The 17,080-nt window shown below is 43.3% G+C and overlaps 1 protein-coding gene across 1 annotated transcript; it reads right to left on the bottom strand.

Annotated features, from left to right (window-relative positions):
• Positions 1-3,814: 3,814 nt before the first annotated feature.
• Positions 3,815-4,147, bottom strand: tal2 (T-cell acute lymphocytic leukemia 2). Its single transcript, XM_056593390.1, has one exon. The coding sequence runs from the start codon at positions 4,145-4,147 to the stop codon at positions 3,815-3,817; it is 333 nt and encodes a 110-aa protein (XP_056449365.1).
• Positions 4,148-17,080: the final 12,933 nt, after the last annotated feature.

Genomic DNA, 17,080 nt, shown 5'->3' with positions numbered 1-17,080 from the left:
TGTTTTGTTTGTTGTTTTGGCTAGGCTCACCCCGAGACTACATCAATTGAATAAATCAGCTTATGCTGGACTGCAGCCCTTTGTGCCTGGTCGTCCTTGGGAGTGGGAAAAGAGGGGAGCACCATTCGTTATGTCCGGTTCCCCTAGGCCGGTCGTAACACCTGCCTATAAAAACGAACCGTTTTTAAATGTTTGCGGCCTTGATTAATCTCTAAAGTATATCAACGTCAGCTGGCTGGCGCTATAAACACACAGACCGGAACCGGCCGAGCTGTATTATTTGAAACAGGAAGTACGTCACACAACTTAGTGCATACACCCTATTCTTTTGGCCATGGTGGATCCAGATCTGTTCCGGAGCATTTCAGCACCTCGGGCAACAGCGCAGGGTTGCCAGGTCCTGCCTGCAAAAAACGTCCTGCCCACATACCGTTCAAAATCCACCAGAAAATGTCCTCGAAGCAGCCCAAATAAAAAAAGATATTCAATTTTGGCCAATGTTTTGAAAGTAATAATATTTGAGGGAATATTTTTTGTTGTTGTTTTAGCAGCGAAATGCATTGTGTGTGCGTGTGTGTGCGTGTGTGCTTAACACGCTATTTTATGTTGAAATGCGACGTAATCCAGCGTTCACGAAAACGTCCACTGTCAACGTATGCTTTTGGCGACTGGGTTGGCTCTCAGATAAACGTGTTTCTAACAAGATTATATCATTAAAAGTTACATAAAGTAACGGTTTAATAACACAAACGCAGGAAACACGTGAGCTGCTAGTTTAGCGAAAGCAGCGTCCCTAGCAACTAGAGCTGTCAAGCGATTAAAATATTTAATCGTGATTAATCGCATTAGTTAACTCACGATTAATCGCAATTAATCGCAAATTATTTTTCTATGCTAAATATCCCTTGATTTTTTTGTCCCATAATTCTTCTCATTTTAATTCTCTTATCAACATGGTGAAGTGCATCGGCTTGCCTTTTGCAAATGATTTTTTATTGATAACAACATTGGCATTTACTGATCAAAACAGGACGATACAAAAAAAGAGCCTATAGTGCAATTAAACGACTGCTTTGAACAAATGTCATTTGAACATAGCAGTCAGGCTACTGCTTCTTTGTTTTGAGCCAAATAATTTTTTATTTTTTAAATAAAATAATTGCGTTAATCGCGCGATAAAACATTTAACGCCGTTAAAATTGGTTTGCGTTAACGCCGTTAATAACGCGTTTAACTGACAGCTCTACTAGCAACCTGACGTCGTTGAAACATGCGAGCGAGCCGATGAAATCTTCCTAATAACTATAAAACTAAAGATCAGACACAATCACTGACTGAAGATTATGCAGGTAAAAAGTATATTCCTCGCTAGAAATGTTATTAGAAACACGTTTAACGGTGAATCGGTCCTAAAATATTGTATTTCCCATTCAGATAATAACGATTAATATAGGCTACGTAACAGTTTCACCAAATGCTAGGAGAACGTCTGGCCCCCTGTTGGTGCTATTCTCCCATTCATTTCGAATGGAGAAGAGGGTGACGCTTTGCTCGAGCGTCACCCTGAACACGCCTTGCGATGTGGACAAACTTATCTATTTTACGCCTTGGCGTGATACCGGGTTGAATGCTCACACACTAGCTGGTTTCAGACAAGTAAGTCCTGATAGTCTCCTGATGATAGTCTCCTGAGTCTCCTACATTTGTACTCTCCTGAATAATACCACCCCTGAGGTAGGATTTTCTCCATAGGAAATGTAGCCACAATGACCTTATATGTGAATCAGTAAAAAGTTTGTGTTTCTCACACCACTTCAGTGGGAGTGTTGATGACGCTTCTGCATGTCATTGAGTGGTCCCCTAAATGATTATCAGCCTGTTGCCTTTTGTTCGCTAAATGGTTAAAAAATATTTAAATGTTGGCACTGCTTTTAAGAGTAATTTGTGGTGAACGAATATTATACATTGTAAAATTATAGGAAAAATGTTATTATATTATGTGCTCAGAAATGTATTACATTATCGACTGGGGTTGCCACATTATTGGTTTAATTACAACTAGAGGTGGAGAAGAAAACTTTGAAATAATAAAGACCTTTATCCAACTCAAAAAGATCCTTCCGGATGACTCCTCCATTTGTTGAATGGTTCAGATCGTTTTCAACCACTCCTCTGTTTTGTTTCAATGGGTGGCATGTTACTTTTGCCCCAGTGGTCAGGGTCTGACTCCACTCCAGAGTGACCTTTGGGGCCACAAATTAAGCCTTTCTTTTCTGGCGTCACTCATGGCCTCTCTGGGCTGGTCAGTCTCATTCCCACCCACCAGTCCGCGTGTCAGCCTTTCGTCCATATGGGGGCCATAGGACCCACGTACCCCACCCGGGGGTATGTGTGCCCTAGGTGGGGTCCATGAGCAGGTTCCAGGGGGTACATGTCCAAGTTTTTAATTTGCTAATTACATCTATTTTGATTGTTGATCAATAAAGTCAATACGAAATAAGTACATTTTCAGGTACATTTCATTTTCAGGGAAATGTATTATTATTAATAATGCTAGAGGACAATAGTATTACATTAGTCTAAAGGGTAATCTTTTTTTTTTTGTGAATGAAGGGGTACTTGAGCCCACTGATGAGGCTGGGGCATAAGTTAAATAATGGTTGGGGAACACAGTGACTCTTGAAGGTTGAATATGGATATTGAACAGACGTAAGGTACCCTTCAGATAAGATCATGTTGTCTCATTCATTTTTTGTTTTCACTGCAGAAGAAAAACAATGGGTGGTAGTGTTTCTGTTTGTACCTGCTTGGTTAAAACTAATTGTGTTGCCGGGAAAATCACGTTCAGCAACAGGGAGAAAAACTTCCTGAAAATGTGTTATTATCTAATTGTTTATTAAATAAATGGTCAATAAATAATACTGTACAATCACAAGCAAAGAAATACTTTAAAAAGGAGGTATTGGAAGGTATTAAAACAATGTTGACAACAGACAATCCATAATCTTTGGCTGGATGACGTGCGTAGTAATGAACCAAAGAAGCAAATTAGTTTACATTAAGAAATAGGAGTCGAGTTCACAGAGTACACAAATAACTTAAAAGGGATTGTCAGTTTTCCCATAATTCGTCTGCCCAAATCCTGCTCCATACAAGGTGGATACCAAGCAATTAAATCAAGATTATTTTACAGAAGGGTTCCCTAACTGTGCTGAAAATAGGGGGTATTTAATTGAAAATAAATAACCTTGGTAAATAAATCGACATCTAAAAGATGGCTCTGGTTTTCTACACAGAATATTAGCATGTCGCTACAAAGTGCCCCAGGTTTTTCTGAAATGATTGCAGTCCTTGGCAAATTGGGTAAGCTGTTATCTATTGAAATGCCCTGGTGAAACTATTGCTTGAAATGTGAAATCCCATAATCCCCTCCATTTTCCTTGGCGGCGCAAAGAGCCTCTTACTGAATAACTTAATTAGTCCCTGATGGCCAGCGAGGACCGTAAAGATGGAGGCATGAAGGGAATGCTGTACATCCAAGTTGTAAACATCCATTCAAAACAGATTTTTTTTGTTTTAACATAATGGACATAATATCTCAACACGGGTCCGGAATTTCAGCCAGATTGCATCAACAATCCACTAACATACCACAACCGGGCATCCGCTGCTGTCAGCTGGTCGGGACCACGCCACTCAGGAGGTGTCAAAGATATGCAGGGACACAAAATGAAGTCCGTGGAAGGGAAAAGATGGAGGCCATCTCCCTGTTGCCCCCAGCAGCCCCCTCATTGCGTCCATGGACCGCTGGAGACTACCAGGCCTCGGAGCTGTCGCAGCTGGACCCGGGCGAGGAGGCGTCCGTGTCACTGGCCAAGCCCCAGGGGTTGGACTGCAGGCGCTCCACGTTGCCCCGCAGGAAGGTGAGCAGCGAGCTGGGGGAGCCCGAGGCAGGCTTGCCGCTCTGGCTCTCCAGGATCTGCACCAGGAAGTTGATGTATCGCATGGCCAGCCGCAGGATCTCATTCTTGCTGAGCTTCTTCTCAGGTGGGTGGGTGGGAATGAGCTTACGTAGCTCGCAGAAGGCGGCGTTGACGTTGTGCTGGCGCCAGCGCTCCCGTGTGTTGGTGAACACCTTCCTGGTCATGGCGCTGGAAGGAGATGGCAGCAGGGGTTGTTGGATACTGTTTATTTACAGTCAGTAGTTCTCAGTCTTTACAGTCCAATTTGTGTAAACATCCATAATGCAATGAGGACTGCAGGTGCTATGAACATTTAGCCATGCTAATTGTTGGTTAACATAAGCAAAAAATAAGAATTTATTCACAAAAAAGAGATCTCTGGTATTCTATTTGAATGTCTTGATTATCTCTAAGGCTGTTGGCGTCCATTTGGGTGGCGATTAGAACTAAGGAATATTTAAACCTTTGATAATTAATGCAATAAAACAATTCAAATCATGTCTACATTCTAAAAAAATTCCCTAGATGGTAAATACTATTATTAACTAATAAAAAATAAAAAATAAAGAATCACTCACCTGTGTGTATGTGTTCTAAAATGTTTTTTTTTTTTAAAAATGGCTGTGTGCCAGTGTTGATCCCTCCCAAAGAGTCCACCGCAGCAGCACTCCAATATACAGGTCCTCACACTATCGCCTTCTCACTCTCTCTGAGAGCTGTATGTGTTCACGAGCAGGAGGAGGGTGATGGGGGAGAGAGGAAACAGTAGCGAGAGAAAGAGAGTGAGAGAGGAGAGAGAGAGGGAAGGAGAAACCAGTTGGGGAGGAAGAAGGATGGAAGCTTGTGTCCCTGTTTTATAGCAGGATGAAGAGCATTGTGTGTGACGTGGGCTGGTGGCCTGCCTCTCGCGGTTCGGGGCATTGTGTGAGGTGTTAATCTGGAGCGTGTTTGTTAATGCCAAGCCTCGATGTTCCCCACAGGGCACATTTATCCTATTAGACAAAGAAAGAATCGACAGCGCCCCAGTGGGGTAGGGGATTATACAGGGGCCATATTTCATTAAGGATAATCTCTTGGTGATTTTCACATGACTTATTTGGGATACTTCAACATGAGTTCCGAATCAACTGTCTTTTTTTCTGTTGAATCCTTTAAGATTGAACCACTGGAAGGTGTGGGACTCCTATAAAGTTGAAAGGGCCAAACTGCCCCTTGCTTACCTTAGACTGGTGGTATTTGTTATTCCTGATGACATAGCAATCGATAACCTCCAGTGTTAAAGGACCAGGGTATCACTGCTGATGCTGTTAAATATACTATCATATCCAGATTGACAGTTGAACAATAAGGTTTTGTTAGCACTATGGTAATCTTGTTGAGCCATTCCTAGGGCCACACATATATCGCAGAGAAAACAGGGAGATCAGCAGCCCTTGGGTCACAGGCATTGGTTTAGGCCACCTCTCCTAAACTCCTCCCCCCACCTCGTTTTGCCCTCACTTAGTGCCTCCATCCCTCCCTCTCTCTTCTCTGCCTCACACTTCCACTCACAACCTAAAAAGTCTAGTTTAACCAATTGTCATTGTTCTTACACCCTTCAAGTGTTGTTTCAAAGATGCTGCCTTCCATAAAAGTCTCTCTTTGTTGAGTAGGAATTTACATAATCCGATTAGGGGAGCAGGATTAGCTGGTAGCCTGGAGAACTGGGGCCGAGAGGGGGGGTACCGCCTCTGAGTCGGGGGGCCATTCTGCGCATCCAAGTTGCTGCAGCTGCAGTGGGCTTTGACTCAGTGCGACCCCACATTCAAGACTCCAGGACTAATCACACTCTCATGGGCAGAGAGAATATGGCCCTTCAGCAGCAGTCCCCACGGTATACAAGGGGCCCAGGTGAGGAGGCTGTCCAACCACCCCAACGATGTGGGCTCAGAGGTGGAAGCACACAGGAAATTACCCAGACCGAAAGTGACAAAAACCATCACAGTACTCCATTAAACAAGATCATTCACTGCAGAGGCAAATTCCATTTAGTCCCAATATAAAATGTAATATTGGTCAGCATTATGATGTATTTTGTTACCGGGACCCTAATTATGTGCTGAAAGTTGGCTTTCTGTCGAGGACCATCTCTGTGGAGAACCATCTATGTGGAGAACTATCTCTGTGGAGAACCATCTCTTTGGGGGAACATGTCTGTGGAGGAACATCTCTGTGGAGAACCATTTCTGGACCATCTCTCAATGCCATTAGATGATCTTCATGAGGGGGGAGGGGATCCTCATCTCCATTCATCCTCATAGCAACTAGAATGCTTTGCTCCAAAGGTTGACGTCAATGTACCCAAAGGCTGCAGACTTTGTATTGGATTCAATAGCAGGAGGGTGAGAAAACACAGGTGATCCACAGCGTGAAGAAGGTCTGCTTTAGGAGATAACGACAGCATGACCTTTAGTCGCTCTGCTTTAAACAGCCTGTTACTTCCCACCGTAAATCTTCTCTTCCATTCACACTGCGACATAAACGCTGCAGTGGGCAATCATTGCACCATTACCCAACTGTTTACCAAGCCCCAAAACGAAGGAATCCTTAAACCTCGTTGCTTTTGTTCTCGGGCCATTAAAGACAAGCCATTGGAGCTTTGGTTTTGTTGTGTTCGGCTACAGGGCCTTTTGAGAGGGCGAAGCAGGAAGACAGGCCCGAAGGTTATTGATGGCGGTGGCGGTACGGCTACCACTAGCTAAGCCAGAGTAAGGTTGTCCAGAGGAGAGGAGTGTTGGCGGGGGAGGGGGTTTAGGAGGGGTGGGTGTTGGGGTGGGGGTGGGGTGTGGGCGGTGGTGTGGAGTTGATGTCCCCAAAGCAGTCTTTGTGCGGGGATCACTCCTGAGGGAAATGGCTTCACTCTGCTGGCGCGTCAAGATAAGCAGTCTCTCCACATGCTGAGGGAAAACGATAAGGGGATTGCTTCACTCAATGGGAGGAAAAAAGGAAATCATTTTGGAGCTTTTGAAACGAGAGGGATATTATCAGTTTAACTGGGGATGCCCAAATAACCCAGCCCACAAATTTAATTTGTTTCAATAGGAATACATTACATAATATACTCTAGAATATATATTTTGGTATATTATGTATGTGGTACATTCCTGAATTTCCTCTCTGGAACAGTTATGCATCATCTTATCTTATTATATGCGTTATATTTCTGCAGTATATTGCCGTAAAGTAGGTTGGTGTATGTTGATCCCTTCCAGCAAAATTCAAGGGCAGCACTTAAATGACCCGATTGTGTGTCCACTGATGACCTGCTTTAGTCTGGACAGAAACAGACTGACCTAGAGAACCTACCTGCTCAGTCTGTACAGAACCAGACGGACCAACCGCCAGAGGCAAAGTTGAACTAATAAAAGAGGAAGCTGCAAAAGTATAAGGGGACATACTTCAAAGTATGCATTTGATCCGTGTTTATTTTTATTAATATTATTATTATATAAATAAATAACAAAATAGTGTAATAATTAATGGGATAATTGAAGATAAACTGCGTTAGAAGGTCCCAGTCTCTTTTGTATATGGTGGGATAAACTGAGGTCTAATTGTTATTTTAAGAACCTTAGTCTTGTCTGCCCATCACACCTGCCCGGCACCTTCTCAAAGCCAAGTCTTCCCCTCTTCAATGGCGGCAGCACTACAGGAAACAAATAATGAACCTTATTCATGTATTGGTCAGTCCTGGAAGGGTGATTGTCCCATCTATATGAACTGATTTGCAGATGTACTGCAACTGTATTAATTAAGTATTCATTACTAATTCCTTGAAAAATGTTGGTTTTGACTACTTTCAAAATTTGTATAGATTATTGTAAGAAAAATGAAGGTATATAATAGACAACACGGAGAGCCCTGCAACACTCATATCCCCTCACCTGTGTCCACCAGGCCGGCTGCCACCCCGCTCCTCTTCCTTTCCAGTCCCATCGTCCAGCAACGCGAGCCATAGCCTGGGGAGATGCCCATGGCCCCCCTGCTAACGCCACTACTGTGGACACTGCTTCCCCACGCCGGGGTCTCTTCCGGGGGCCTCGCACCTGGCACACAGTACCAGGGTGAGGATCCGGTGGTGTGATGGTGGCAGGGTGAGGATCCATTGGTGTGAGGGTGATAGAGTGAGGATCCAGTTGTGTGAAAGTGGTAGGGTGAGGATCCAGTGGTGTGTGGGTGGTAGGGTGAGGATCCAGTGGTGTGTGGGTGATAGGGTGAGGTTACAGAGTTCCTTAGGATCCTCTGGATCCAGTCGTCCACTTCACTCTGAAGGGGCTGCACCTCCTCCTCCACCTCCTTCTCATCTTGCCATGGCTCTTTTCTGGCCCATGCACCCTGGAGAGAGGTGGACCCGCCAAACAAAACACTCTGATCGGCTTGGAAGACTGCGTTTATGTCCTGCATAGCCAAGCTGTGCTCTGGCTCACTGTAGCTGGTTTCTATTGGCTTTTCCCTAGGAGACATACAGTAAAATAACAATAATCATTATAATAGTTATATGGATCACTGTTCAAATGGAGTTTACAAAGTTAAATTGCTCAAGGAATATACATAGGATAAAAGCAGAGAATATACAATAATAAGGGTGAAGTTCTGTATGTTGAAAGTATTTTCAAAGATGGACCTGAACAGGAAGTGGATGGCGGGGTCGGCAGTGCTGGGTTCTGATTGTTGCTTTATTGGTGAGGATGGGAGGGTGTTATAAGCTCCAGAGGTCCAGGGTCTCCTGGGCTCCCTGAGGCTGGTCTGAGTGTGGTGTGGGAGTATGTCTGGAGAGGATGGCTCCGTTCCTAGCTGGTACAGGGTCGTGGTGTCGCTGAAAAGCTACAAGACAGATGAAGGAAGGTTTGTACTTGTACTTTTACATCAATATGGTGTGAGAAACAGGTATTTGATTTTATTTAACGTAATGTTACACACTCGGGATTTCCTTGTGGTGTGTGTGGATGATGGCTGGTTTAATGAGCCTCACCTGGCCCGAGTCAGACTTATTGAACACTGGGACTGAGTGAGGCTGCACACCTTTTGTACATTGAGCAATCAATGCGCACAGGTTATACCAACCATCACCACACACACTAGAGGAGATCTCATACAGATCATCTCCATGTACCATTGTCCTTCAAATTGTGCAATAAACCGGTAAATAAGTAAATAAACATTCACCGGTTTTCTGGGCTCCTCCACAACCAGGACCCTTTGGTCCTGGTTGTGGAGGAGCCCAGAAAAACCTCCACAACCAGTGTGGCAGCCACCTAGGTGGCATGTAGCACTTCCATTGCTACAATCTTGATGTTCGCATAGATAACACTAGAAAGCAGTATAGCTGGGGGTCACAACAGGAGAATCTAACGGTGAATAAAAATAGATTTAAACATCTATCAGTGTAAAATCTAAATTCTGAGGATTGTGGTTAGAAACACCAATCGAGGGACGATTATAGTCAGTGAACGTACTTTGGTACTTTATCGCAATGCATCAGATTTATTGTATGAAGTGTCTATGTGTCTTTATTTGTCCTTAGATAGAAACCAACCATACCAACTACAAATATCACTACCAGTAGTGCAAACACTGCTCCCACAGCCTTGAGGAAGGGGACTGACCTTGAGTACTTTGTGAGGGACTTCAGGGAGCAGCAGTTCCAGCTCAGAGAGCTCGGCCCCCAGAAGCCATGCCAGGGAAGGGGCCCTCCTCAGCATCAGCTGACTGACCAGAGGGTTCACACACGGGAACAGCAGCAAAGAGCAGTCCTCCTAACAGGGAGGACAGCTATGGGTATTTATATTTACACACACAAACACACACACACACACACACACACACACACACACACACACACACACACACACACACACACACACACACACACACACACACACACACACACACACACACACACAGAAAAGCAAGCACATACACACACTCTCACACACACACACACACACACACACAGACAAGCAAGCACCTACACACTCTCTCTCACACACACACACACACACACACACACACACACACACACACACACACACACACACACACACACACACACACACACACACACACACACACACACACACACACACACACACACACACAAGCACAAAAAAGTCTGTGCACCTCTGAAGGCATGACAGCCAGCCAGTGCAAGTCCAGGTAGACGCTTGGCTCCCTTTTGCTGGACATGAGGCTGTGGAAGCAGATCCGACTAACCCACTGGGCCATGTCCGCCACCTCTGACACCATAAGGACCTGATCAAACACAGCATGTGTCTTTACTGACTCTGACCACAAGAAGCAATAGCTGGTACTATATTAAACTAAAATACAAAATATATACTGATAACTATACTATATTACTACTATAATAAACAAATATCATGTGTACCTTGACGTCTAGGTCCTCAGACCTCATACCAAACAGAACCAGAGATGAGTAGACCAACACCAGGCTGCTGAAGGCTTCACTGGATAGTCTGTCATAACACACACACACACACACACACACACACACACACACACACACACACACACACACACACACACACACACACACACACACACACACACACACACACACACACACACACACACACACAAACAAAGGAGGAGATGAACATTGTGTATCAATTGTGTATGTGAATGGCATGTAAAAGTAATAATCAATTCTATATAATAAAGAAAAAGTATGGCTGTCTATCTGTCTGTGTCTGTTTGTGTGTGTGCAGACCCTCCGGCCTTGCTATCTGGACAGTGCAGGATGAGCCAGCAGCGGCTGTACTGTAGAGACAGAGCAGTTAGCCTCATCACAAAACGCTCACTGTAGCCAGCATGGCCCAGCTCCTCCTGGTCCTTCACACACACACACACACACACACACACACACACACACACACACACACACACACACACACACACACACACACACACACACACACACACACACACACACACACACACACACACACACACACACACACACACACACACACACGTCAGCATAAACCCACACAAGCACTTTTTGGGGGTAAAATGCAATTTTGATATTATACAAGCATTTGTGGACACATGCACAGATACACTCAAACACACTCAAACACACACACACACACACACACACACACACACACACACACACACACAAAGGCTGTAAAAAGTAAGATGGCCGTGTCTGTTTTTCGATAAACCAGGGTTTATACAGAAATTCTTAAGTTGAATTTACTACCTTTTAATACCTTTTTTAATACATTCACCATATTTTTTAATACCAGCACGACTTCAAGAGAGAGAGAGAGAGAGAGACCATAGGAGTTTGATTAATGAAGATGTCCCAACGGGACTTGGTCCATAGTTTTTAATCAATATGTCAAAAAGTAGACATAGACAGAGAGTTTTTGTGTCCAGTGTTGAAGTTAAGTTATAATTACCTTGTTAAATATTGTTATTACAGTGTAAAGGTTTCACATGAAAAACGTGTTACATACAACACTAGCCGCATTTACACAGACACTTCTTATCCGATTCGATTTCTAATCTGAATAGATCTATTCCTATCATGCAATCTGAATGTACTGTATATACGCCTATGGCATTTACAAAAGTGCTTACGTTCGTATGTCTCTCGCGCACAACCGTCATGTTGGTCTGGACTTGATATATATGATATATGTAAGGGATAATGTTGTAGCACAGAACGCCGGTCATTATCGGGTAAATAAGCCCCGACAGGGCGAACCGGACCGCGATGCGAAGCGGAGGTGTCTTGCTTCGCCCGGAAGGATATTATTTTCGGTAATGACCGGCAACGTTCTATACATTATTACACGGCTACTTGCCAAAACAGCAGAGAAATAGTCCGCAAAAGACGTTGACGTCGCTTAGAAACCGGACGTGCTGGGGTTGATAATTGACCGGACTACTTACGGAGTAATAAGAAAGACTTGAATCAGGCAAAAAATCCACTGTCCTTGGCAGCGGTAAAGTTCAGGATGCATAAAAGTACCGACTGACCAATTGCGAAATACTGCAGCTGCTGATGCCATCTCTCTAAGTTAAAAAACCCACCCCAAACCAATCGGAATAAGTGTATACATGTCGATTATAGTGGACTACACCAACCATACTATTCCGCATGGAATTATATACCGATCAGAGAATTGTATTCCGATTGAGCCGTATATAGGATCATTTTTTATTCCGATTGAGCTGTTTTCCATTTCTAATCGGATCAGAGGTGTCCATGTAAACGCGGCTGTCTACCGGTCACACCGGTCTCACGGTAACGTAAAAATCCATACCGTAGCTCAAATTCACACCAGTGTACTTTCGATAGAGTGATTATCAGTCTACGTCACTCCCCGCTCTACAAGCATGTCATATGCAGAAAGAGACGAGAGCGACAAGAGCCTCATGTCTTGATGTGCGGTTGGTTGCACAAACCGTTTTAATAAGACTGATTATCCAATTTATTCTACTTCTTGCTTGCCAACATAATAAAACAATTCAAATACTTTATATATAATAATTATGCCCTGTCTTATTCATATTAAATGCTTATTAAATGTATACTCTGTTTGAGTTCATCTCCCTCAAAAAGCAGTCCCCTTTAATTACGATCGATCAAACATGTTTTGGACACCTCGAAGGGCATTATCCCGCTTATACCATGATCACTTGCCAAAGAAAATAAATTAAGATCATTCATTTATATTTTCATGCATTATACAATCCAAATATAAAGTTTTTCACATAAATAGGACGGACCTTAGCTACAACTTGGCAACGGGAGGTATTTTAGTCGGCTGAGCTATGAGCCAGAGAGCTAACGTTATGGATTGTACATATTTATAATTCGAAATTCGTCCCAGCCTTTACAGCCTTTACTTCCTACAAAATTAATCTTGTAGAAAACTCGTCCCAAGCGTCCCCGGCGAAATTATCGTCTATGATTTGATGACTGATTTCAACGATCAATGATAGTAACCCACCACAAACTGTTCACAAGAAGTCACAAATATATAGTACTTAACTTTGCCATTATCAGATAAAGATTATTGGTGGCCAAGTGCCTCACTTTAGCGTCCTTCACCCATCCAGCCACAGCATATTGGTAGGCATCAGTGCTCTTGAACGCTTTCAAGATATCTCCACTGTATGGGGAGGGGTTGTGGACTAAATAAATATATATGTCATGAAGATTGACTTGAGGCAAGCGTGAGGCTGATACTAATGGACTAAAAAAAACTAGGGGTAACAAATAAGGATCGGTGCCTAAAATCACTGATCCTTTTTTTCCCAGATATCTCTGTCTCTCTCTAACATTCAGATGAGCGGTGTGGGCGGCCATACTTGGCGAGATTGGTTGTGCAAAAGGCGGCGTTCCAGAAAACGTGACAGTATGAATAGCATTGGTTCTCAACCTGCGCCCGCGGGCCAATGGCGGACCACAGAAACATTCCTGGCGACCCGCAATGACATACAGATGTAAGTAAAAAAAATATGAATTTAAACATATATATATTTAACATATAAAGAGAAAAGTCGACTCTCTCTAGCTTTCAATTAAATCCTGTTACATTTGTTAGCTTTAATCCGACTGTACATTACTTTGAAAGGATGAACCTCAGTTTCGTGCTTTAGACTATTTTTTTTCCTTTGGTGGCCCTCAGTCAAATTCTGGGTTCCTAAATTGGTCCTCAGCTGTCAAAACGTTGAGAACCCCTGTAGCATATAACCACGTTGTCTAATTACAGTTTAATTCAACAAATGTTCTTTTTGAGATCATTCTGCACGCGCATGCGCCGTGTTGATAAACAAATAATCCCCCTATACGTTTATATAATCATTGATATCATTGATATCACTCATCCTACTTGCTACATTAAAATAATCCACGCAAGTTTTAATGATTTTAGGAGCTAGGCCTGCACGTAAATTACACAAATTGAAAAACTCATAGGCCTTGTTGGAAATGTAATACCTCGTCAGATGACGTTTAGTACTTTTTAATGTCCTTAATTTGGGCTAATTTTATTTACTACCTTTTAATACCTTTAACAACCCCTGTAAACAAACAGAAATTAGATTTAAAGTAATTGATTCCCATAATCATAATGAAAGTGATTATATTATGATAATGAGATAATAAATCATTAATAAACTAACAATTCCATTATGAAAGTATGGCGTTGTCCTGATTCAACATTAATCTAAACCTTGTCAAAGCCCCAATCCTTTGCTATGCATTCAGTCAAACCAGGGGAGGTTGCTGTAAAGCATGGCTTCTTCCCCTTCAAGAAGATTCAAGAATTTGGGATTTTCACCCCCTAAATTGCCCTAATCCTTCTCCTTAAATATAGTTCTCTGGTACCTGGATAACAATTGCAGTGCTTTCGTTGACAGTGACAATCACATAGTGCTGTGTTCCTCCAAACAACTGCAGAGCTGGTGAGTAGCTCCGCTCCAAAACACTGATGTTGTGTCTAAGTACAATGAAACACAATGTTGTAACGACAACTACAATGAAACACAATGTTGAGTCTAAAATTTATGAAAACGATATAGTTAACCTGGAGGATGAGTTGGGAACCTCTACCTGGTCTCCAGTGTTTGGAGGAGCAGAGGGCTGTTCAGGAGTCCATCTGTGACCAGCAGCACAAATGGTACGCTTTCCTCCAGACAGGCTGACGGGACCTCTGTGAGGAGAGAAAAACACACAGATAGATACAGAAAACACAAAGCACAGCAACAGGGCAGCAACACAACAACCGCGTTTGAACAATAACACAAACACACACCACACACAAACAGTTACACACACTACTTGCTTTTAATGTTTCGCTCGTAATTTTCAGTTTTAATTCAGTCCTGTGTTGTCAATAAGATGCTACATACATAGATGCCTACTTGTCGAAGTTGTCTTGTTGAATTTCTGTATTTGTTGTTTTTATGCTACTGAGCCTTAAAAGTCTTGGACCCCAGTAAGACTAGCTGGTTATTATGGGGTCAGCTATTGTTGATCCTTCTAATGGATAAATAAATACACAGGTATGGCAGCTCCTCTTTCACCAGACTCTCTATGGGGTGAATCAGTGCAGTCTGAGGGCTGACCCCGGCGGGGCAGGCTGGTGAGGAGGCAGAGATGATGGATGTTCTTCTCCTTGCAGAGTGCTCCCCACGGGGAATGTCCCGGGCGGTCGTACTCCACCACCAGGGAGAAGCACGGCCAGGGGAAGTCTGCTCCTATGTGCTGACCACACGCCACAACGCACACCACCCCACACACACTGCAGACAAGGACCGGAATGAATGGAGAGTTCAGCTCAATGACGAATAACTACAGAAAACCTCTTAAAACTGCCATCAAATGTATTTTCACACTCGTTTACATGCACCGCTTAATCCGAGAACAGCCATAGTTCGACTGTGCTCCTCAATTGGACAACTGCAATTTTCAGAGTATACATGGAGGTAAGAAAATCGATTATTTGGCCGAAGCATGTTATACCCCGGTACAATAGGTGGCGCTGTACCCATTTCAACGAGTGGTAATAGAGTCACGGCTGACCTCTGCTCTTTTGCTCCTTGACATCTCCATCGTGTTGTTTGCCGTTTTCAAAAGTGACAACCACACGACTATCGTCTCCTTCTACTTCCGGCCCCGGGAAAAAATCGTAAGCACGCACAGAACGCAGAATCCGATTCCAATCCGATTGAACATATACATGCATGATTAATGCGACTATCAATCTAATAATCACATGGTCTTAATCCGACCATGAGAAACCCGATTAAGCCGATATTAATCCGACTACATGCATCTTAAAAATCCAATCCTAGTCGGACCAACCCAATCATTTGGTTTTCTTGAGTGTCATGTAAACTCACTGAGTGTTGTTTCCCAATACACACCTGTTGGTCACCGTGGCGCCATTAAGCTTGGGCTGGCCCTCCTCGGGACCAATTGCAGTAGCAGCCTCACCTGATGAAGAAACAGAATCATGAGGATCTATGGTATTGGGAGTTATTCCTTCACATCCAGATGTGTAACTGATAGTGAGCAGGCATACTCCAAGTCTAGCGAAGGACTTCCTAGTGGTTGCTTCCTCCCAAGCGTTTCCAGCGTTAGCATCAGTGGCTTAGCCCTCTATCAGAAAAGGAGGCCAATTCTTACAGGTGTCTAGCTAGGTCAGCAACATGTCTATTACCTTGAGGTGAGAGCTGGTATTGTACCACACTGATCACAAAGAGCTGAGATATGGGGATATTAGTACCTGTAGCTTGGTTCAGGGCTTGCACTATTGTGGCTGTGGTGTCACTATCAACTGTTGTTAAGATTAGCACCTAGGAAAATTAATATTTTCAAAAGGGGAAAGAAACATCAATTAATCTGAGGTAATTGAAGTACAGTTAAGAAAATATACTGCTTACAATTTATTAATCCCTTTAGGGAAATGCAGGGATTACAACAGCATAAAAGGACAGCGCATATCAAACAAAAGAATAAAAGAGAATAATGGTAATCCTAATATATATAATAATAATAATAATACATTTAATTTAGAGGCGCCTTTCAAAACACCCAAGGTCACCTATATATGTGTATATATATACACATATACACCATTGATCAAATATAATAACAAGGGTTAGAACAAAATCCTCAGTTCATAACTAGTATAGTACAGAACAGTTCATAATAAGAGTTTCTATGATGCTTGCTACTCTGTGTGAAACAAACATTCACGCGCACGTTTTACAACCTCTAGCTCAAAAGGAACGGTATTTATTGTTTCATGTCCGACTAATCCTCAAGAAAACTATCAATCTGATCCAGAATCAAGAGAGTGTGCTCCCCGCAAACTCACCTTGTCCGAGGAGCTGTGTCTGCTCTGGAGCCACGAGAGCAGCTGTTCCTGCAGCTCCAGAAGCTTGGGGTTGGGCTCCTGGTTCCGGTGGCTGAGATAAACCACCACCTGCAGTCGCTTCACCAGCTGCTCTAGGCGCTGGCCTGAACACGCTATGGCAGCCTGGGTCAGGTACTCTGAGAAAGAGGGAGAGAGACAACTTTTTCTCAGCAG

The sequence above is a fragment of the Gadus chalcogrammus genome, chromosome 6, assembly GCF_026213295.1.
Source record: "Gadus chalcogrammus isolate NIFS_2021 chromosome 6, NIFS_Gcha_1.0, whole genome shotgun sequence".
NCBI classification, from domain to species: domain Eukaryota; kingdom Metazoa; phylum Chordata; class Actinopteri; order Gadiformes; family Gadidae; genus Gadus; species Gadus chalcogrammus.
The sequence above is the reverse complement of the archived record's forward strand: the minus strand, read 5'-3'. Positions and strand labels throughout refer to the sequence as shown.

Excerpts from the sequence above, each read along its gene's own strand:
- tal2 (XM_056593390.1), bottom strand. The coding sequence starts at position 4,147 with ATGACCAGGAAGGTGTTCACCAACACACGGGAGCGCTGGCGCCAGCAC.